Below are 24,943 nucleotides of genomic sequence, written 5' to 3'. Positions count from 1 at the left end.
ACTGCAACGGGGAAATAAGAAAACTAATGACAATCCTGGTACTTCTACCATTGTGGTCATGTCTCTTTGGTTCTGTTCAGTCTCTTAATAAAGTTAGTAAATATTCTGTCCTTACTGCATTGGATCCCCTTTATCATTGCTGTCATTGAATAGGGGAAGCAGTCGGGAAGCCGATGGACGTAATCCCGACCGCCAGCTTCCCGACTGTCTAATCCTGGCAAGGCACTAATGACAGGCGTCAAAATCCCGATGCCTGTCATTAGACCTACCTGGGAGTCCGACACCCTGCTGACCGATCGAATGTAAGCCGGGTGCAAACAGCCACGGGGAGGGGGATGGTTAGGTTAGGGGCTCCCGGGGGGATTTACGGTTAGGCACCCCCCCCCCCCCCCCAATGAGATTAGATTTAGACTAGGGGAAGGGGGGGTTAGGCACCCACCTTGGGGTACTTAGGTTTAGGCTGCGGGGAAGGGGGGGTTAGGTTTAGACACTTAGGGGGGGATTAAGGTTAGGCACTTGGGTGGGAGGTTAGGGTTAGGCACCCCTAAGGGAGGGTTAGGGGGTAGAATAGGGTTAGTGAATACTTGCCTTTTGACGATAAGGATTTTCACCCCTTCCGGGCTAAAGCTGTCGTGATTTGAACCTTGCGGCCGGCGGTAAATTATACTGATTCCTTGAATAGTGCCAGTACCTCTTCCTTTTTTCTTATATTTAATATTCTTTAAATTATATATAGATATATATAATTTTTTTTCTTATTAAAAAAGTCCAAAGTAAATGCGGATAAGAGTGCAATATTAATGGAGTACACCTGAAGCAATCACAGCCCCGTTAATGCCTTGACCTTGGAAAGCAATACACAAGAAGGTGGCATCAGGAAGCGGTGTGATTATTATGAATATGTATGTGCTACTTGATAATAATGAATGTGGCACCGTCATGCATGCACTACAAGATAATGTTGTGCCCTCCTTTGTCTACAGGTTGATAAAAATTAAGGAGTGGGTGGACAAGCATGACCCAGGGGCCTTGGTCATTCCTTTTAGTGGGGCCTTGGAACTGAAGCTGCAAGACATGAGTGATGAGGAGAAGCAGAAGTATCTGGAAGAGAAAGTGACACAAAGGTTAATTAGCATTCATTTTCCCTACACTTTATTATCAACTATTTCCTTGCTGTAATTTAATTGCTTGCACTGATAGAATAATAAATGACAGAGTAATTACCATTATAAAGAGGGAATCTTCTCCTTTCTTTAGCATGAGACAGAATTGAAAAGATTTATTTGAAATTAAGTTTTTAACTGTCATCTGTCATCTGAGTGCAGTGTTTTTAATTATAGCATAGGTTGGGGGGGGTAAACGGGGAAGTGGGGGGTGGGGTGCTGCTGCTGTAGAGGCCGACAATCAACCCGAAAGTCTTTCGTCATATGTTAGTAGCGCCTGGAGTTTGTTCCAAAAAATAAAATCCATTCATTGTTTTTTTTTGTTGTTTTTTTTTTACCATAAGTCATGTTTTGAAAGTAGCAGGCTCTATACTAGGGGTGGGCTATAAGCGTCCCTCCAGCTGTTGTAGAACTACACATCCCAGCATGTCCTGCCACAATTTAGCTGTTTGGCCATGCTAAAATTGTTGCAAGGCATGCTGGTATTTGTAGTTCAACAACAGCTGGAGGGACCATTATTTGCCCACCCCTGCTCTATACCGATTTGTCGGACCTGAATAAAAAAAAAATGAAGTGTAATCGTCACAATTTAGGGCTGACTTGTGTACGTGTTATTTTATCTTTTCCTTTGGTAGGTATAGGGTTAAATGAGCTATAATGCACCGTTCTGCTCAGACGGAACTTTGTCAGGTTCTCCTGGAGAGTTTGTGAGATCTGGTTATTGAGCAGAAGAGATCCAGCCCACCCCACTCATGCTGCTTAACCGATCCCTTGCTTTCTTGTTTCAGTGCTTTGTCCAAGATTATTAAAACTGGATACGCGGCACTACAGCTCGAGTACTTCTTCACCGCAGGCCCCGACGAAGTGCGCGCATGGACTATCAAGGTAAGGCTGCGACTTTTCTTCGCCCTCCAGTTTCCCACTAGTGAATTCAGATTGATATCAGGCACTTTGTAGTCTGTCACGGTGGAGGTTAGCTAGTCATTACACGAGAGCTCTTTTTTTTTTCCCCGTGTCCAGGATAACTTTAATTATTTGAGAGCTGCTGAACGGTGAAAGTGGAGCGGCATTGATTGAGGCAGGTAACAATTGATTCTGCCTATTAGATAGTCTGCATTTCTTCATCCTGTAGGATCTGGCTACCCCCCCTCCTGCAGGCAGAGATAAGAAATCCCAGCATTGTACTTGGTTAATCTGTGTGACCGAGGTTCTTCTCCAGTTAAATTGATGCTGCTCTTCACTCTATATTCACTAACTTTATTTGTGGTTTGTAGGTGTTTCCGTCCTCCTATCCCCCCAACCCCCTCCCCCCCCTCTCCCCCTTCCTTCCTTCCCTCCCTGGGTTGCATTTTCAACATTGAAAGCAATATAACATCATTACACTCCTTGCAGATACACAGCTGGTTTCCAAAACGTAAAGCCAGTGTGTAATAATTCATCTCTTTAAGTGGTTTATAATTTAAGAGGTAGACTTTGTTCTGATAATGCTATACATTCCATCCTGACACTAATAAAAAACTGCGATGATATGGGTTTAAAATATTGATATTGGCTGATTGTGCCCATGGCGACTGACTAATTTGCTCCCATAGGACAATGAGGAGTGAAACAGTTTTGCTTTTAAATGGAAATACCCTGTGTGATGGCTCCTATTATGCCCACATACATTGAAGCGCGCGTAGCTGCAAATTATGTATTACAAAATATGTAATTATTACAAGAACGTACAAAGACTTCAACTTTCTTTTGATTTCGATCAAAGAAGTACAATTTCTAGAGAGAAACTACAGAGATTTAAATCCTTTGCACACATTTGGAAGGCATGCGTCCCTATGGCAGTCTCTCTGCAGTAACTGTGTAAAATGTGTATTTTATTTTCATATTAACACATACATACACGTGTGTGTGTGTATATACATAAATACATGTGTGTATATGTATATATATATATATATATATATATATATATATATAAACACACACACATATATGTATTTATAATCATAAATTATATATTTTTTTTAATAGTGCCTTTATATATCTGGTATCTAAAATAGCCTAAAACAAGTATCTGAAAAACACATTATTTAGTTATATGCAAGAGAACTTCCACTATAAATTTATCGAGCTACTTCATACTGAAATTCTGTAAAATATGTTCAGATCTCTGATTACAAATAACACTGTTGTTTTCTAAGTTCAGATTTCCAGCAGAAATTAAAAAAGTAAAATATATATATATATATATATATATATATATATATATATAGATATATATATAGATATATATAATTTTTATTTTTTTATTTTATTTTTTAATGCACTTAAAAATAAGTCTGAAGTTGAAGTACTAGTTAGATTAAAATAGACAGAGACAACGGTGCACTTTGCATTTATACGTCTTCAGATTGTACATATTTAGGTACATGTTTGTTTAATAATGTATAAATAATATAATGTTTTTTACTATACACCCATATATATATAATTGGCGCAATGTTTAAAAAATGACAGATTTTCTTTTGTTGTGTGACATTCATAACTATAAAGTCAGATCTAGTACTGTGAATAGGATGCCCATAGCAGCTCAGTGACAAATGTCCTCACTGGCTTACTGAGGGACATAGTGAAGCCTTAGCTAGGAAAAATGAAGGCTGTTTTTTCTTTCAAATAAGACTGATTGCAGCTAGCCCAGATCTAATGTGCACAGATATTTAGTAAGGTAAGCATCAGTGAGTATCCATATTAGCCCAATACATCTTGTATTGTAAAAACTGTGCTTTACCATGTCAAGATCCTGAGTAGTTTCGCACGCATTATTAAGCATCCTCAGGTCACTCGTATTACTCAAATGTGGGTGGTACGCTTGAAACTTGTGTGTTCTAGAATGTCATTCCAGACCGCTATCTGTTAACGCTAAGTTCACTTTTGGTTTAAATGTCCATCACATTTTTTTCTATTCAGTATGTTTTATAAATTATGTGCATTGTTTTGTTTAGTTTGTTGTTTCTTCTTTTTTTTTTAACTATTTTAGAGACATTTCTATAAACTGAGCCAAAATTATCCAGCAGCTAAGACCTAATATTATCAATGTTACCATACTTTGAATGATTTTTAAAGTATCTATTGAATGTAAAATATATATTGCTAATATAATAGTTTTAAACAGTGAAATACTGCCTGTAAGAAACAAGGAGTAAACAGTGCTACAAATAAAAAAATTTATATAAATATTTTTACAAAAAACAAATGGTTCAGCATCACAGACTTTATTTTTATTTTAGCAAATTCAACTTGAATGATTTTTTTGGAGACCATTAAGGAAGCTGAATGTGTGTGATAGATAATAAATAAATATATATATATTTATATATATATATATATATATATTTATTATGTTTCATACTTATATATTTAATAATTGCCGTAATAAAGAGTTCACAGAGCAAACCCTTGCAAAATTGTGTCTGTGTTGTGTAGAGTGAGATCAATGCATTATCTGATCACCTTTATGTACAGAATGTATACAAGTCATAGTCTCCCTGGTGTCTTTATTTGCCTGCAATAAAGGTCATTTTCTGAAGCTGCACCCATTATTGACCATGAACTGATAGTGAAGTGGAACCGGTAACCGATCTGACATCATTCCATCCAGGTCCATATTCACATGAGCTGAGACAACCGCGACTCTGTAATCCACCTTCCTGAACAATTCATTTCTTCTGCTCTTTTTTTTTTGTGACAGAAAGGGACAAAGGCGCCTCAAGCTGCAGGGAAGATTCACACGGATTTTGAGAAGGGTTTCATTATGGCGGAGGTAATGAAATTTGACGATTTCAAAGAAGAAGGCACGGAAACAGCTGTCAAGGTGAGTCCTTGGTGCTTCATGTTAGAGGACAACTCCCTCCTGTGGAGAGGCCCGTACTGGAGGCAACAAAATCAGGCTTGTCACCTAGCATTCCTACTTCTCTGTCCTCTTCCAGTAGCTGTAGCAGGTCTGGCTTCTTTTGGCTGATAAGACAGTAGCTGATGTTTTATACCTGCAGAAATGTAGTTTACGCCAAACGTGTTTCCACTTTTTGGCATCCTGTGTTTGTATATGTTTTATATATTCCCATCGCATGTGCCATCGCTCGTGGAAATCAAACCAATGGCTAAACTGTGAATGCTGTGAATTACTGTCTTAGGCCATACTCCGAGTGCTTTCTAGAGCTCATTAAATGCTATTCCAAGTGCATGTTATGCCCACATCGCTACAGCTCAAACGGAAGCCGACGCAGGAGCTTGAAAATGCCTGTGTACAAGCCATGAAACAAGAGAGAATTGTGTTAAACTTATGTGAGCCTGTTCCAGAGTCATGGATAGGCTTCAGCGACCAGGAAACATGAGGCCCTCAGTACTGAGGCTTATAGTGCATACACACGGTCAGAATTTCCTTCAGATCTGAACGATAACGATTTTAAAAATCGTTCATATCTGAAGGAAAATCTGACATGTGAGACTTTAATCGTTTAATCGTTCAAATCGTTTGTAAAATCGTTCAAATCGGTATAAAAATCGCTCAATCGTTCATCTGACACATCTGGCAGTGTGTATGCACCATTAGTGTTCACCTAATAAGGCGGTTATGATTAGATATTGTGAAGGGTGAGGATTGAATAAGTCCGGACCGACTACCTCCTATGGCCTGCAGGCCTAATGCTATGACAGCACGTCCTAACAAGGGATGCGTATCACCTGTTCTTCTCTCTGCTACACATAGGATGAAATGTGGGCTTATTATAACCAACCTGGAGATGGATCAAGTCTTTTAAAGATAAGTGGTGATGTTACCCATAGCTTCTACCTATCACCTGATACCTGTTAGCTAGAAGCTGATTGGCTACTATGGGTCTCCACTCTTTAGTCGGCATGATATATCTCCCCATAATTCCTCATAAAAAACTTTCATGTAAAAATGTAATCCCTAGAGCAGCGGTATTCAACATGCAGTCATACATCTGCTGTGGAACTACACATCCCAGCATGCCCTGCCACAGTTTTGCTATTAGCGCATGCTAAGAGTGTGGCAGGGTGTGTAGTTCCATAACAACTGGAGAGAGACGCATAATGAATACCCCTGCCCTAATCCTGCATTGAAAACATACATTGTGTCAATGAATTGTAGTCACTATACACATTATTCATCATATAGGGCAATACAGCTCTCATAGTCAACCCTCAAGTTTTCCCAACAGGTCATGTTTTAGGGATTTCTGTCTGTAGAAACAGGTGGGCTAGCAAAATAGATGAACTCAACTGTGCATGATTTAAGACATCCACAAAGCATGACCGGTGGGCGGGGGGAAGGGGGGTTTACTTGAGGACTGGAGTGGAGAACGCCCAGGGTAATGCATTCCCTATTATATATCATTTGTATTCACCAAGGAGTCCTGCCACCATATAAAAAAAGATATTAGGCTGAGAGGCCCAATTGCAAAACTCTAAGGACAAGTCTAATATCCATAACACCTTAGAGTGTGGTCTTGGGGTGCATTATTCCCTATAGTACAGGCTTTACCAATGAACGCTGCAGTGATGGTCACAGATTACACAGATATTATGATTTGTATGAACTCCTTTTACTGTATTATGAATGTATATTTTCAAAGCAGTTTAGTAGATTAGATAGTTTAGAGTGGGAAATCCAGGATAATATGACACTTGCAGCAAAAAGCCTGGTACGGCTTTAAGGAACCGTTGTGTCCTCACGTAACTTCTTCACCGATCTATACCGGATGCAGATAGAGGTATAGGCAGGGGATCCGTGGATCATAGTTGGAGGGTGACACAGTATCACAGCAGGAGCAGGAAATGATAGAGGGTGTCCTAGGTCAGTCTAGTGAAACAACGGGAGTATGTCTAGACTAGGGGTGGGCAATAAGCACCCCAACCCCCCCCGATGATGTAGAACTATATACCTCAGCATGCCCTGCCACAGATTTGCTATTTGGCCATTCTGAAACTGTTGCAAGGCATACTGTAGTTCAACAACAGCTGGAGGGCGGCTTATTGCCCACCCCTGGTAGGCTGTAGTTATCATTTATGTGTGTAGTGCCACCATGTTTACACAGCGCGAGAATATTAAGGGGTCTATTTACTAAGCAGTGTTAGGAGACAGAGTGAAAAGTGATAAGGTGCCAGCCAATCAGCTCCCAACTGACATCCCACAGGCTGTGTTTGAAAAATGACAGGAGCTGATTGGCTGGCACCTTATCACTTTTCACTCTGTCTCCTAACACTGCTTAGTAACTAGACCCCTGAGTCATTCAGCCCCTGTCCCATTGGAGCTTACAGTCTAAACTCCATACAACAAGCTAGCACATACACACTATACACACTATACTATTTGTCAACTGCCAATAAACGTATTGGTATGTCTTTGATTTGTGGGAATAATTCAGAGCACTTAGAGTATCACGCAAAGTTGGGGAGTACATATAAGCACCACACAGATTGGGCCCAGGTTGTTGTATCAATGGCTTCAGCTCTGTGGTTATGCTAGATGAAATATAGCGTCTGATACAGAGGTGGGCGCTATGCCGATGATTGCACAGTTGATCGATGTTCTTTGTGCTGCGCATGTACCTGAGTCGCCTTATGCATTTGTCGACATGGTTTACCGACGGCGGCCGTGGTGAATATTTTGGTAGCAGGCTGATTGGCAGTCAGTGTGTGTTTATGGGAGGTAATGGGGGGTGGCAGCCAGTGACTGCGTCCCCTGTACGCAATTTTTCTGGGTCCCGGCGGCTTCTGCCGGACATTCTGAGCAGCCATAGTGTTACTGAGAAGTCTGAGGGCGCGTCTTTGTACGCAAGCTGCAGAGTAAAGACGCAACGTACATTAGCGGACACATTACAGCGGGTGCGGCATTAGCATGAATTCTCGGTACCACTGCGACGAGATTAGCGTCCGTCTCTGTATCCGGCCCATAGTGCGATCACAGTATACACGAATAGTAGATCAGGAATGACTGTCCTGCTATATAACGAGCGGTAGATACTAATGCTGGTCACTCACGCCTCCCACGTATTCATTCATGGATTACACAGACCGTGGACACTTTGCAGGATGATTATAAACCGCTATCTATATATATATCTATATAGCCTCAGAATATTATGCAGCACTTTACAGCAAATGTTTATTAATCATATCCGTCCTGACCTTGGTGTAGCTGACCGTACAAGTTCTAACCTCACTAACCTCAATGTAACAGGATTAAGGACAGTTTTAGTATAGTATGTCAGACACCGCACAAAGGGGTAAGATGTGCATATTGTTCCTATACAAACTCTGTACTTTCATGCAGAACAGGTAGTTTAATCAAAATGAATGTAGGACGAATTAAGTCACCTGTACTCAAGCATGGATATTCTTAAAACCTGGACCGTCAGGGAGCCTTGAATGACCGAGTTTGAGAGCCTCTGCATTAGGAGGTTGCAAATAAGATTTCGGGCTAGATTTGCTACGCCACGGCTTTTGGAAGCTGACAGTTCTTGGCGGTTTTGACCCCGTAATTAAAAAAAAAAATTATATTATTGCTGTTTTTAAATTTTGGGGTTAAAACGAACGAGAATCAGCGGCTTGCAAAAGCCATTGCTTAATAACTCTAGTCCTTTGCATAAAATTTACAGCTACGTAGTTGAGGACCAGATCCTGGAAAAATGTGAGCTATTTGGAGGTCTTGGGGTTCTACATTTATGGGCAGATTTATCAAAGCATGGAGAGATATAAAGTACCAACCAATCAGCTCCTGTTATTTTTCAAACACAGCCTGTAAAATAGCAGGAGCTGATTGGTTGGTACTTTCTCTCTCCAAGCTTTGATAAATATGCCTCTTAGTAGTTCGGTTTTAATGTTCTGCATTTCCATCCTTGTAGTAACTACCAGTAGTGTTAGTTCAGAAAAGAGCAAGGTTGCAGCAAATCCTATTCCGGACTTTCCGAGGGTAAAGTAAAACAGGCCTTAAATGTTCAGGGCGTGCTTGTTTGCCTAAGCAGATTAGTGTTTCTTACTATCTTTTTAAGTTCAACAATTGGTATGTAGCAAGTTTATAAACTCATGTAATTGATCATCTCAAAACATTTGTACATTTTGTTAGGCGTTTCCTCACTCTGGGCACTAGAGGGCAGATGCTGATTGGTTCTACCTTTTAATGTTTTGAATATGAGCAAAATGTTCACAATTTGTTTCTTTTGTGACATTTTGCGTTCGGCCAGGAAACTTCACACGGATTTCCTTGGCAGAATTGGCCTCAAGTGTTCCAAGAGCTTCCCCAGCCACACAGCAGAGTGATTTGTCATCTCTGCTCTAGTCATAGGCTGTAAGTTACACATGCAGTGTCACAAATACAATCTGCAATTGTTTTTCTGTACAACAGCAATGCACAGAAAATACATATACAAAGCCTAGACAGTGTAGTGATCATTCAAAATGACACAACTGTATATTATATTAACATTAATATTTTTTGTGTTCTATGCATGTTTCAAAAGAATAAAAAAAGAGAGCTGATTGATCCCGCTCGGGGCAGACGCTTACAAGCTTTTAAATTGCTGACAGCTTTTACGGGATTTTAATTTTTCACCTCTTATAAACATTTATGCGTAATAACATCGTGGTGTGATGTATTATATATATACATTTTATCTAAATTTGAGCAGTACGTAGTTTATTTTAAAGTATCAATTTCCTCTCTGATGTGGCAACTTATTACTTGTTTCCGTTCAACCTCTGGTTTGTGGCCTAAAAATCCAGGTACTGTAGAAGTGAAAATATGCAAAAAAATAAAATAAAAGTTGTCTAGAACATAAACTGCTGCCAGAAAACTTAATAGTAGTTTAAAAGTCATTGTTTCCACAAGTTCAGTTATGGTTTGTTTTTTGTTTTGTTTTTTCTTATTCTATGGCAAAAGATAAAAATATCAACCTTGTTTCCAAAAATGTGAAACTAATTAATTCTTCCATATTTGCTACTTAAGTATTAACATGAAGCGGGACACCCATATGTAACCACTGTATGCTCGCAGGCTGGATACTGTTATATTAAAAAAATATATATTTATTTATTTTAATAATATACTATACCATAGCACCTTATGGAAGTGATCAAGGGTAGCTGGAGATACCAATAGGAAATTAAGGGGAACATCCAGACCAGGATCTGCCAGCTGGGTGTCTCTGGTTTAACAAGAGCCTGAATAACAATGGACATTGCACAATTAAAATCACATAACAACTAAACAAGAGAAACCATGCACGAAAAGCCAACTGCTTCAAATTCTGAACAAGAATGGAACAGAATAGCGATGACGCATCCAGTAATGAATTAGATAATTTAATACACAAAAATCACACTAATAAGTCTATTACTACCTGGGACAATCCCTCCAACTGGCTGCTATATGCAGAATCTCAAGTAGCCTGTGAATAACCTGAGCTCGTATCCAGCAGCTCGTAAGTTATTTCATTGGTTCCACTATTGTTCGCTATGGAGTGTGCGACACTGTTAGGTGTAGGTGGCACTTGATGCAGGGAAACATTACTGTCACTTATCTATGACACAGCACATGGGGGGGGGGAATAAGATTCACTGAAGTGTTTTTAAATACATTTGACACCGGGATAAAAGAACCTGCCTGTTTGTTTTTACTCCTATATCTTATAGCATTGCTGTGTATTGAGCGTAGTTTCAGCATCGCAGCAAAGACGCTTGCTCCGTGCTATCAAGTCGATCACTTCACGTTTGATTCTTCTGGGCCTGGAACCCCAGCGCAGCATAACTAATTTAATGGCAGCGCTGTGAACTGTACACTGAATAGCTCTGTGTGGGCTTTGTAGTCTACAGGGATATTTCATTATTAGCAATCATATCTGCTTAGGCAAAGCTGCCTTCTGCAGATGGCGGCTTTCAAGTGCAAATGAACTGGTTAGACGTGTCTTGTTTAATACATACTCAAGATTCACAAATGGGTATTGATTTTTCTACCAGTTGTTTCGCTTTATTAAATGGATTAAATGGTCTCCTGAGCATTTTAAAGGAACAATATTACATTTAATTAATTGTAAACCGAATCTCGCGTAGAAAAAAAAAAAAGGACATGCACAAATTGATTTCTATGTGGGTATTTTTTTTTATCCTAATATGTCTGATCTATGTCTGCAGAGACATTGAGGGTCTCCTATTAATATTGAAGTCTTTATTCAGTTTATCTCAGGGATTCTTACTCAGAGTACCCGGGACACCTAGTATTACATCATGCCTCTAATTTTTAAATTTAAATATCCCCAGGATAGAAAATGCTATATGTATGTTACCTTTTACAGTGTTGTATGTTCAGACGCCCAGTTGGTAGATCCTGGACTGGATGTTCCACTTAATTTCGTATTGGTGGCTCTGGCTATCCTTGATCACCTCCATAAAGTGCTATGGTATAATATATTAACAAATAAATATATTCAAATATTCATATCCAGCCTGCAAGCAAATAAGCTTTACCTTCTGAACTTGGACTGTTAGACTGGTCTGTAGGCCCATCCATTTCTAGGCACTGATAGAGAGTGTGTGAAAGGACCCCCACTATCTAAATGTGTATGTGTGTATCATTTGTTAATGTACTTTGTGAGGCGCTGCGGAACCCTTGTGGCGCCATGTAAATAAAGGAATATATATATATATATATATATATATATATGAATTTATTTTATTTATTGGTATTTATTATATTTAATAAGATACATTTGTACACTGTTACACCTTACTACACACACACACAGGGTGACTGTATGATTACACATGGTTATGTACAGAAACACACCAGTCACTTGAACCAATCACACTTATATATATACACACACAATATATTCTGTCTTGTGTGTCTGTATGTGTGTATATATATGTATATATATATATAATCAAACAGGGTGTGTGTCACTCTCCGGACTTCAATGAAAGACCGCCAAATCCAAGTCACTGGGTCAATGTTTCGAGTTTAATAACTCGTCATCAGGACATACATACAGTATGTCCTGATGACGAGTAATTAAACTCGAAACGTTGACCCAGTGACTTGGATTTGGTGGTGTCACACACCCTGTTTGCTATTTATCTACTATGAGTGTGCACCACGGCAAGTATGCCTTTGCCTTAGGAGTGCCTGCACCATGTGTATTAACATATATATATATGTGTAAGAAATTTACAGCACCAATTATTTTCAGCAAATAGTAGCTTCAGAGGGTTCTTTTGCTATTTATTTGGTGAGTTGGATATTATTTTCATACCTTATTACGCATTTTACCATTTTTATTTATATGAATGTTGTCTGTATAGATTGCAAGCTCCATGGGAATGGATACGCAGTCTCTGTACAGCATTGCCACTCTATAAATAAATAGTAATTACAATAAGTATAATAGTTTTGTATAAGAATGTTTGTAAACCATTGGAACGGGCAGTGCTGATTATTGCTAATTAATTTAAACCCAGAAACAAAATGGTGATTGTTTAGAGAAATTGTCTAAATGTCAAATATTACTACGGTAGGACCAGGAAATAGTTGTTTAATTAGTATCCTTAAATACATGAATAGAGTTGAAGCTATATTTTATATTTGATGGTAGCACTTTACTATAAATCACATTGTTTGTTCCAGTATATAATTGGATCATTTGGCTTCTTGGTGTTCCCCACTGTTTCTTCCAACATAGAAAAAAATAAATAGATTATTTATGGGTCCTGTAAACAACACTGGAATTGCAAATAACTGACTCAGGCAATCAATATAATAATCCACGTTTTCGCTGGTATTGGAAAACGTGATATGATTGCTTTAATGAAGTGGCTAGACTTCAAGTTGAACAATGTAATCACCTCTGGGTTTGTAAAAATGTAAAGGACAGTACACAAGTGACCAGTTCAAATAAATGTAATGGACAGTACACGAGTGACCAGGTACAGTAAATGTAATGGACAGTACACGAGTGACCAGGTACAGTAAATGTAATGGACAGTACACTAGTGACTAGGTACAGTAAATGTCATGGACAGTACACGAGTGACTAGGTACAGTAAATGTCATGGACAGTACACCAATGACCAGGTATAGTAAATGTCATGGACAGTACACCAATGACCAGGTATAGTAAATGTCATGGACAGTACACCAATGACCAGGTATAGTAAATGTCATGGACAGTATACCAGTGAGCAGGTACAGTAAATGTAAAGGACAGCATGAGTGACCAGGTGCAGTAAATGTAATGGACAGTACACGAGTGACTAGGTACAGTAAATGTAAAGGACAGTACACGAGTGACTAGGTACAGTAAATATAATGGACAGTACACAAGTGACCAGGTACATAATCTGTTTACAGAAAAAGGATCAGAAATGATTTAGCTCAGTTTATAACATTTGTTGTCTCTCGATTGGTTGTAACAGAATACAGCAGTGATATCCGTGCTTCCCAGTGCATTGATATTGTCATTCTAATACATATGGGTTCAGCCCACAAAATAGCTGCTTCCTCTATGTGTGGATGACAGCTATGTAGAACGTCAATGATTTGCTTCATTATGTAAGTGGTAGTTACATGATAAACTATAAAGTTAAGATTGTATGTTTATATTGATGCTATTGATCCCTGGAATATGTACAGCGTGCTGGGTAACATGTAATAATGAAACAGTACTTGATTGCTATCGTGGATGGAGCTGATAAAGACAAGCCCTGTTTATGTTTAAATTGCCCGATGATCACTTGTATTGATGTTTGCGGTTTGTCCTGCTGGAAAAGAGGCCTGAAATAGTGCAGCTAATAAAATAAACCACTGCTCAGCAGGAGATGTATCCAGCCTATGAGAGAGATAAAGTACCTACCAATCAGATCCTGGGGCAGATTTACTTAGCCATTGCGAGAGACAAAGTACCAATCAATCAGCTTCTAACTGTCATTTTTCAAACGCATCCTTTAAAGTGACAGTTAAAAGCGGATTGGTTGGTACTTTGGTCCAGATTTATCAATGAGTGATATTCTTGTAATCACTCATTGCTTATCTTAAATGGTGCTCCAACCAATCGGCTCCTAAAGGCGGGTATCCACTAGACCAGGCCTGGCCAACCTGTGGCTCTCCAGCTGTTGTGAAACTACAAGTCCCACCATGCCTTGCTACAGTTTTGCTTTTAGGGTATGCTAAAACTGTTGCAGGGCATACTGGAACTTGTAGTTTCACAACAGCTGGAGAGCCACAGGTTGGCCAGGCCTGCACTAGATGATATGTTCCATGAGCGATATCGTCTAGTGTTTGCCCTGCAGTGCCGGGCTCATTAACGACATTGAGCACCCACACTGAATGATATCGTTCAGTGACGTCACCCTTCCCGTACTTGCAGAACCTGACTATATCGCCAGGTTGCCCTGCAAGTACTGGCGATGAAAGATGTCAACAACTAGCTGGAGCGCGCATCTCTGGTCGTTGACTGCATATCCACTGGACGATGAACGATATCGTTATCGTTCAAATCGTCCAATTTATCGTCTAGTGGATACGCGGCATAACTAATTTATCAAACACGTGACAGGAGCTGATTGGTTGGAGCACCATTTAAGATTATTAGAGAGTGATAACCAGAATATCTCTCTCCTAACTGTCATTTTTCAAACACAGCCTGTAAAATGACAGGAGCTGATTGGTTGGTGCATTATCTCTCAGCAAGGCTTAGTACATCTCCCCTTTTGTCATATTTTCAGTCCTGAGGGGCTTCTGAAACGTGACCTCATATTGCATGCAAACTCACACTGTAGCCTGAGCGATCCTATATGAGGTGTAGATGTTATCTGACGTTGTCACATAGATGTCCCGTTCCTTCCAGCAGGTGTATGTACCCAGCATGAGATGTGCTACATCTGCTAATTACTCATTCTCTTTCTGTTACAGGCGGCAGGAAAATACAGACAACAAGGGAGGAATTACACTGTAGAAGATGGAGACATTATCTTCTTTAAATTCAATACACCTCAGCAGCCGAAGAAGAAATAATTTTTTTTAATGTCAAAACAGATATTTTTTTTTTTTTATTAGACAGAATATTCTGTTATTAAAGTACCAAACCAGGAGCCATCGTTTCTCCCCCCTCCCCCAACAAAATAAATGCTGTTTGTTTTGAAAGGATATGTGTCACCTCACTGTGAAAATACAAGTTCGGTAAAATGTGTTTTTGAAATGATTAAGATCCTACTTGAAATCATAGATGCTATTCGGGATCCACACAAGTCTCATGATACTTCATTAATCTCCATCATGTAAGCCAAGCCTGACACATCTGACAGTGAGGACAATGTGGCTGGCGCTTATTTGAATCTACAGATAATGCATGTTTTACAGTACTCCAGATGTCTACACTCAATAAAACATTGGACAAAACCAGCCTCTGTGTGTTTGGGGATGTCTGTATTGAGGGCTTGTGGTGTGCTGGATGCGATACAGCACCTGCTGGATGCTGATTACAGAATTTAAGACATGTGTATGATACAGTAACTGCCAGTGTGGGGCAGCTGTCATTGTCTTTGAGGAGTGAGTCTTTCATGGGAATCCTAAGAGGGGTTTGCCAACAAATGTGTCCCTGAATATGGGATAAGGCATAGCCACACTTAGCAGCCAAGCAAGAGAATGCTACTGATACAGTGGGTAGTGCTCGAGTAGGGGGAAAAAAAAAATACCCAAAAAGTGTAGAGGTACCCATGTCCCTATTTTTTGTATTTGTGTTTTATTTCAAAAAGCTGCACTGCCAAGTGTGAAACACATTTTTAAAGTGCCCCTCTTACTAGTCAGAGTTCCAGCAAAAAAAAAAAACAGCTGCATGTAATAATAAAAACCGAAATATATATATTTTTTATTAAACACCTTTAAATGGCGGCAGAAGGGGACGTCGTACTTTTATCTGGGATGCGTGAGAAACGCATCAGCCCCGGGAAGAACTGATGCGCAGGAATCGGTATGATCTCCCGGCGGCCGCATGGCCGGGAGATCGAATCCCAGCAGCGGCAGCCCGACAAAACAGCAGAGCCCGGCATCGGAAGCCCGACAGCGCTGGAAATCCCGATCGTCCTAAGGTAAGTATCACCTAACCCCCCTTATGGGTGCCTAACCCTAACCTCCCCCCCTGTACCTAACCCTAATCCCCCCTCTAAGTGCCTAACCCCCCCCTTCCCCACTGCCTAAACCTAAGTCCCCCGGGGGGGTGCCTAACCCCCCCTCCCCCTAGACTAACCCTCCCGGGTAGGTGCCTAACCCCCCCCCCCCCCCCTGAGAGCCCTAAACCTAACCCTCCCCCCCGCAGCTGTCCGCTGGCGGCGCCCGGCATCCCTTCGATCGGGATGCTGGTCTCCCAGCATCGGAAAAATGACAGGCGTCTAGATTTAGACGCCTGTCATTTAACCCTCGCCGGGATAATGCAGTCGGGAAGCCGGCTGTTGGGCTTACGTCAGCCGGCTTCCCAATTGCATCCCGATGCGCAGAGCAGCTTCTAGGTGGGGTCACCCTAGGAAATAAAAACTTATGGGTGGAAGTTTGACTTTAATGGCTAATTCTCCTGTCCCTAATTTCTACCAAAGGGGGCGATTTAATACATCGAAGCTATTAAGTTCAGCACGCTGTTTAGTATGACAGAAGTCGGAGAATGCTGGTTCTTAACCTGGGTATTTAGTTGCAAGAACCGGCAATTCTACGGCTACAGTACCGGCCGCAAGGCTGTTAGCGCCGCGCTAAGCCAGAAAGCAGCCTCGTGACTGGCACTTTAGTCTGATTTTTCCTCTTACCCTTAGGGGGGTGCGAGAAGAAATCAGTCGTCCTAACAGCGCGGTGTAGTGAATAGCTCTGGGAGCTCCCTCCGGGCCCTATCAACCGCGCACTGAATTGAATTCTCCCCAATGTGAATTAACTTGTATGTGAGATGTATAGTTCTTTAAGGATTAAATTGACTACCATGTATGTATGGAATGGATTTCACCATTTTTTAATACCAATACAAGCTGCTGTTAAGGGGCCTATCCATTAGCAGATGTATTTCTGAGCGATGAAAGACAAAGATATCCCTTGAAAATTCCGGTGGCTGTGCTGAACGATATCTATCATGTACATGACAGATTTTGGCGAACGATATCGCATGACATCATTCAGGGAGTTGATTTTTTTCTCTGTAGCTGCTGCTAATATCGTTCGTCGTTTACCGCATATAAACTGCACGATATTGCTAATATCGTACAGCTAAATGCGATAATTGACCAACATGTTTCAGAGATGATAGATGCGATTTATCGGCCGCGGGAGTGCGCATCTGTCATCGTTCAGGGCCTATCCAGTAGCAGATATAATGAACGATATATTGTTCAATCGTTCATTTTAACTGCTAATGGATAGGCCCCTTTACACTGTTTGTGTTATAGAGCACGTAGTGGCAATTTATAGCTAAGGGGTCTATTTACTAAGCAGTGTTAGGAGACAGAGTGGAAAGTGATAAGGTGCCAGCCAATCAGCTCCTAACTGCCATCTCACAGGCTGTGTTTGAAAAATGACAGTTGGGAGCTGATTGGCTGACACCTTATCACTTTTCACTCTGTCTCCTAACACTGCTTAGTAACTAGACCCCTTAATGTTGTAGTATTTGTGATTTCCAGCAACACTTTGCTTAACTTAGTGCACTGTAGATGGTCTAGGCAAGCCTTAGTGCACTCATAGTATGGTGATTGAACATGTTAATGCCATGATGGAATTCGCTTGGAATTTTTTTTTCCCTACTCTTATGGGATCTTATTTGTAAGTTGCTGCTGTGCTCCGCAAAATGCCAGAATGTGTAAGATGGGCAAAATATTTGCATTGTCCACTGATGTGACCACTAAATCCCAACATAGAGCAGCCACACTTTATATTCCTGGTAATTTCTCAGTAGTAGCACCTCCGTAACACTGCTGACTGTCATGTGACATGACATGTGGCTGCTTTACCACCTTCTAATTGGTCAATGGCTGGCCAATTACTGTATATCTGAGAATAAACGTCACATTTGGGAAAAAAATCACAAAAGATGTGAAATCACAAGACCACACAAACCTACTAAAAATGTGGCAGCCTCATAAGGTGAAATGTAATTGTGCAAAATTAAAAAAAAAATAAAAACAGATGAGGAGCCAGAAAAGTTTGTTTAATAATGATCCTATTTACAATATGGGCGATATCCAATTAGTGACGAACGGTAAAAAATGGGTATTTTTCGATGATTATCCCAGTTTTCAGCAGATTTTTTTTTTCTCCCTATCCTATTATCACATCCGAAATAATTATTTCGGATTAAATCACATTTGTTTTTCAGGACACATCAGGTAAGTGCCGGCATCGGCGGCACTTCGTGGCTAATTTAATAGCCCAGGGGATCCATTAGCGCCCGAACAATGGGCCTGATTCAGCTTGGATCGCAGTTGCTAATACACACGCAATTGGCTGATTGTTGCATAGTGCGAATAAACCGGTCATTGCGATTGGGACTGCGATCTAGTGACTACGCAGACCCATCGCAGAGTGATTGACAGGAAGTCCCATTTGTGGGTGGTGAGGGAGGGGGGTGGTCGGTGAAATGCAGGTGTGCCTGTACGTTTGAACGACGTTGCATGGGCGTGCATAAATTATCCACCGCAATGCCGTACGCAGCCTGAGGCCTGATATCGTGCACTGAAGTTAGCAATTTCTGAGTAAGGTCTGACCTTGTGAAAGTGTGCGTGAGGATGCGATGGTGCTCAATTGTACCGATGGTTTCGCAGTCTTGCTAAACATTACAGATGTGTGTAAGGTAAAGTGGGCTCCTTACGTAGTGCTGCGGCAGAATTGCGATTGCAATGAATTTGTATACTATCGCAGTTGAACTGCGTGCGTAATCGCTATTACAATCGCAGTAGTGATCCTTACTGACTCAGGCCCAGTGTTCACAGCTAATTGTATACCGCCCTATGTTGTAAAAGTTACTTTTAATAATAGGGGGTCTATTTACTAAGCAGTGTTAGGAGACACTGAAAAGTGATAAGGTGCCAGCCAATCAGCTCCCAACTGTTATTTTTCAAACACAGCCTGCGAGATGACAGTTGGGAGCTGATTGGCTGGCACCTTATCACTTTTCACTCTGTCTCCTAACACTGCTTAGTAAATAGACCCCTAAATCATTTAAAACTGCCAGTGATGGTAATAATATAATCCGCAGCAGATTCTTCCAAAGCACAGTGTAGGGCAAGGTATCCATCATGTGGCTCTCCAGCTGCTGTGGAACTACACATCTCAACATGCTCTGCCACTATTTTGCTATTAGGGCATGCTGGGATGTGTAGTTCCACAGCAGCTGGAGGGATGCATGTTAAATAACCCTGCTATAACATAAACAGTGGGAACCATACTCTGAAACATCCTCAGCGCAGGGGTCTGTTCATCTTACCTTATGCTAGAGTTTCCCAAATTCCTCAAAACACCCTAGAAGTCCAGGTTTTATGAATATACTGAACATGGTTGTGCACAGATAGTATAATCAAAAAGGGTTATTAATTAAGTTACCTGTGCTTAAGCATGGATACCCTTAAAACCTTGACTGTAAGGGTGCATTGAGAATTGAGTTTGGGAGCCACTGCTTTATGTATATGTATACAGACATACCCTAGAAATTGTACCTATAGCAAACATTGAAAAAAATATATCCTACTTCAGAAAGCCAACATCAATGTAAGTTATTGTACAGCGCTGGAAATGACTGCAATATAGTATTTCTGCTCTAATCAGATCTAAAGAGGAGATTCTGGGCCTCAGTAATTTCCAACATCCCTAGTTTCCTGCCTTTGCCTCATGGAGTGGACAATAGAGGTGAATAACTGCCAATATCCAAGACTGGAAGAAGAGGAGACTGGTAATCAAATGGGCATTAAACCCCAACCTAGATTAATGAGACAAATTTTGCTTGATCTATATAAATATCCTATACAGGTACACACTGAGGCAGCGATGTCAGCCTAGGACAATTAACACTATGGAGGCTGCAAGAGAGAATTAGGATGCCATGGCTTCAGTGGGTGTGGTCACAAATATATGGGAGTGGTTTATCATGAATTAAGTGGGTGTGGATTAACGGATACAGTAAAAAGTTAGACTGTGTCTGGATAGACATAGGGGTGGGCAATAAACCCTCCAGGTGTTGTTAAACTACAAATCCAAGCATGCCTTGCAACAGTTTTAGCATGGCCAAATAGCAAAACTGTTGCAGGGCAAGCTGGGATGTCTAGTTCTACAACAGCTTGGGGGCCACTTATTGTCCACCCCTATTGTTAGACAATCAATAGTCGACTTTGACTAAAGGTCAACATGAAAATGGTCGACACTTTTTATTTTTAGCACTAATCATCCTGGTCCCTAACCATCTCTACTAGTGCCTAATCCTCCCTCCTGGTGCCTAACCATCAGGGTAAGTGCCTAACCCTAAAAATAAAAAAACATGTTGACAATTTGTGTCGACCATTTGACTGTCGACCACTTTACATATCGACCTTTAGTGTGTCGACCTTTTGACTGTCTAACTGTAAATCTGGTGTCTGTCTAGACATTGTCAACCTTTTTACTGTCTATCTACTGTAGAGTCCGGCACCCAAATTAAGTATATGAAAAAAATTATATTTCGAATCTGTAATCAAACATACAGTAATTCTACTCCCCTAAAAAAAAAAAAAATCATCCTTTTATTTTAATTGGATTATTAAAGAACCACCTGGGTGAAGGCGATTCCCATCAGACAGTGAATTTCAGCAAGCCGTCATGTCCTGGCTTCAGGTGCTTGATCTCTTCTATGCCGGGATAGATGCCTTGGTGTACCTTTGGAATAGTGGTTACACAAGTACTGTATGGGGACTATATGGAAAAATAATCTGTACTAAGGCCATACTAATGATTATACGTATATGTACGAGTTGATTAAATTGACATAATGAGAAGTCTTGTTACCGTATTTCTTTAACATGACTTAGATCTTGCGTTAAAATAATTGTTGGTTCCTAACGTTTTATAGTAATTTTTCATGACCTGCTCTGTACATTGCAATTAGCTGGTGACTGATACTCAGTAAAAGGGACATTCTAGGTATTACTAAACAATAAAAGGAGCATTCTAGGAACTGCTATGCAATAAAAAAGGGCATTCTATTTACTGCTATACAATAAAAGGAGCATTCTAGGGACTGCTATGCAATATAAGGGGCATTCCAGTCACTTCTATACACTATAAAACATTCTAGTGACTGAAATACAATAATAGGAGCATTATAGGGACTGCTATGCAATAAAAGGGGCATTCCAGTCACTTCTGTACAATATAAAACATTCTAGTGACTGATATACAATGAAATGAGAATTTTAGGGACTGCTATACAATAAAAGGATCATTATAGTCACTGCTATAAAATAAAAGGAGCATGCTAATGACTAGTATACAATTAAAAGAGCATTTTTTTGTGATCCATAAACAATAGAGTCTACTCCAGTAATGAATATATAGAGCATCCTGCTGATCACCATGGAATTTAGGGAGTAATCTATAAGATTAATCCATTACTGTTGGCTGTACTGTAATATGTACTGCCTTTGTGGTGGGTTTGCCATGTAGCCCACAAGATCTTTAATGGTTAGGCCGACCCCCGGATCTCTGCCTGTTAGGCAGAAGCTAATATCTGTGGATGTTAGGCAGACCTCGTATGCCTGGTGGTGAAAGTCTGTCACGGCTCCTGTTTTCAGTCCCGCTCGGATTCCTCCCTGTGGGATGGGATACTGTCATAACCGATGCCAATGAGCAGTGTTTCAGTTCCATTGCCATCCCCCAATTTTACTATAGGGCACGGTGACTGAGTGTAACACCCCTGGTTATGGAACTGTTTTATTACCTGTAGTGCGAGGAGCTGATCAATACACTTCCCAATATGTAGCCATAGAAAAACATTTATTTGTTTAAATGTAGTGCCAGCATATACTGATGCAATTAGGAACCAACAGTAATAAAACGAGACTGGGGGCAAAATTTACCAAGTGGTGACTTTTGAGTCGTTTAGAACCCTCCTCGGATTGAAGGCAGTTTTCAAAGCTAAAAGACAGTATTTGCTAAAGGTCATTTTCACCTTCTAACTAGAACCTGCCATCGATCCCCATTTGTTTCTAAATCCCTATTCCGCTGTGGTCTGCAAGCCTGTACAGACAATCAGTGCGGAGTCCGCCTGTCATTATGGCAACCAGCCCAAACTGGTCACCCTAGAGCTGGAATTCTTAGGGAAGTGGGGTGACTAGAAGAAATGGGGCCCCCTTCCTTAAGTACAAGTAATTTTGGGTGTGGAAGTAATTAATGTATTATTAATATTATTCTTTACAGGTGGACTACTGGTCCCAGCAAGGCTACCAGGGCATGATGACATTGGAGAACCACTACTGCCAACATGCCTGAGCATCAAAGACCCGCTGACGTATGTAAAGCTGGGTACACACCTCAGCAATGTCCCAACGCGATGTAATGATATATCACATCACCATACACACTGCACAATCTGCCATAGGATGGCGCAATTTATTTTTACATAGTAAATGTAAAAACACTGTGGCATCGTCCCATCTGATGTGCACATCAGGTGGGAAGATGCGACCACCCAATTTATCAGTTGATGAACTGGGTGGATTTGGGGGATACCCACTATACAATGGCCATAGCAATCCATCCAGGATAGCAAGATTGGCCAATATATCGGATAGTGTGTAACCAGCTTAAGATTTGTATGAGCTGTGTAGAGTATTAGTATTGGGTAAGATAGCTTAGAGAGGTTAAGTGGGTGGTTCTGGAATTCACAGACTGGGTGCAGCCCTGTAACCGACAATGGGAGCCGATGAGGAGAGAGACAGATCTTTCACACAGAGACACTGCAACTCTTCTCATGATCACACTGTAATAATAAAGCTTAATGTAGTATATACTGTATGTATGTGGTGGTACACACAGCCGGCACTTCAGTCCACAAATGCCTAGGTGCCTGCAGAAAACATGCAATATCCACAACAAACACTGTGGCACTCTTAGGACCTTGTCAGCTGAAAGAAGAAACTGATGACCCAACACTTAGTAATCTGCGTTGTCTATGTTTCAGTTTATTTCAAACTTTCGTCAGTTTGTACACACTGGAGTCTCAATTGAAATGAATGGGATTTTTAAATGAATGACAATAGTTCTGTGCCACTTGCGTTCTGGCTCATTCACATGAGAATGCTTCCACCACATACCGCGTGTTTACTGTATCGGGGCTATATGCATTCTCACATGTGGCTTGCACTTATGTAAACGCAATGACAGTAGGAAACATTCCTTATGTGTCATAAAGAGGAAATTATATTGTAGTATGCAATTAATAACATGCTTAAGGTACCAATCCTTTATATAAGTGTTCATGAATCTAATCTATAAAACATGGCACATGGCAAAGAAATCAGTACAGCAAAAGTTCCCTCACTACACACCCACATATAAACTAAGCCTAGATCTGCATTTTGGAAAACGTGGGGATAGATAGATAGGCCTGTCATCAATGATTCAAATAATACAAAGAAGATACTTATGACACATATTCTGTGTCATAACTATCTGTTTTAAGTTATTCTAATCATTTTACAGTGTAAAGTGAGTTTAGGAGGCACTGAGAGCGGTGCCTCCTGCTGAGTATAGATAGGAAGCGGATGGCTGGACAAAGCTGTGGGCAGTAAGAGTCCTTTGAAAAATAGCAGGAGATGCGGCACCTTCAGAAATGCCTTAGTGACAGAGACATGCTTTCAGCCCACATCAAAGCACGTCTCTGAAGTGTCACTGAAGCAGATGTGATTGGGCACTGGGCAGCATCAGATCCAGCATTAGAGGCGACGGCTGTAGTGGGCATTGGTGCGGCGAGGGCGGCAGTAGCGAGCAATACCGATGCTGCACGACAACACTAGCAAAGTATTGGGCAAAGTCGGCGGTAGCTGGGCATTGGCAGCGGCATTGCGGGCATAGGTAGTAGCGGGTATCAGTGGCGGCATTGTAGGTAATGGGGCATCGGCGATAGCGGGTTTCGGCATCGGCAGCCATAGCAATAGTAATTGGCGGTGGTGGCGGACTTGGCTTAGATTGTGCTGCAGACCTGGATCCTGGAGGATCCAGAGCCTGTCAACCATTACCCATTTCAAAAAATGGCGCCGCAGAGCGCCATGAAGATAGAAGACACCACAAGCCCTGGGGAGGTGGCGGTCATGTAAAAGAGCTTAAAGGCTGCCGTCCCCCAGGTAAAGAGGCTGTATAATAAACTTTTATTAAACAATCAAGTATTTTTTTTTTATATTTTCTTTACAGGTGCCAGCGGGCCCTTAATGTCCAGCCATGTAGACACTTGTTGTTCTACAAGTGCCGGCATGCTGGGGCAGGCTTGCTGGGACCTGTAGGCCGCCTGTAAAGAACAATATTATTATACCATGAACCCCGCACCCACCCTCATCAGGGGTGCAGGGCATAGCACTGGGCTTTCAGCCCAATGCTGGATATTGCTTGGAAGGTGGGAACCCAATTTAAATTTTTTTGGGATCCCCACTTTCACTGGGCTAACCAGCTTGGGGGTGGTTAATGTGATGGCAGGGGAACTCCACACTGCGTGTTCCCCCTGGTATGGCAA

General features: G+C 41.0%; 1 protein-coding gene across 1 annotated transcript in view; it reads left to right on the top strand.

The window, feature by feature from the left end:
- The window catches only part of OLA1 (Obg like ATPase 1), a 197,640-nt gene extending 182,013 nt beyond the window's left edge, over positions 1-15,627 (top strand). Inside the window, exons 8-11 of the mRNA XM_088468462.1 lie at positions 984-1,124; positions 1,952-2,048; positions 4,909-5,031; positions 15,142-15,627. Of these exons, the coding sequence (XP_088324588.1) occupies positions 984-1,124; positions 1,952-2,048; positions 4,909-5,031; positions 15,142-15,243 (463 nt within the window). The 3' untranslated portion in view covers positions 15,244-15,627. The remainder of the gene's footprint in view (positions 1-983; positions 1,125-1,951; positions 2,049-4,908; positions 5,032-15,141) is intronic.
- The last annotated feature ends 9,316 nt before the right edge of the window (positions 15,628-24,943 follow it).

This window comes from Taudactylus pleione, unplaced genomic scaffold (assembly GCF_031769625.1).
Source record: "Taudactylus pleione unplaced genomic scaffold, aTauple2 ptg000004l, whole genome shotgun sequence".
Classification (NCBI taxonomy): domain Eukaryota; kingdom Metazoa; phylum Chordata; class Amphibia; order Anura; family Myobatrachidae; genus Taudactylus; species Taudactylus pleione.
Note: the sequence above shows the minus strand (reverse complement) of the source record. Positions and strands in the feature narration are given on the sequence as shown.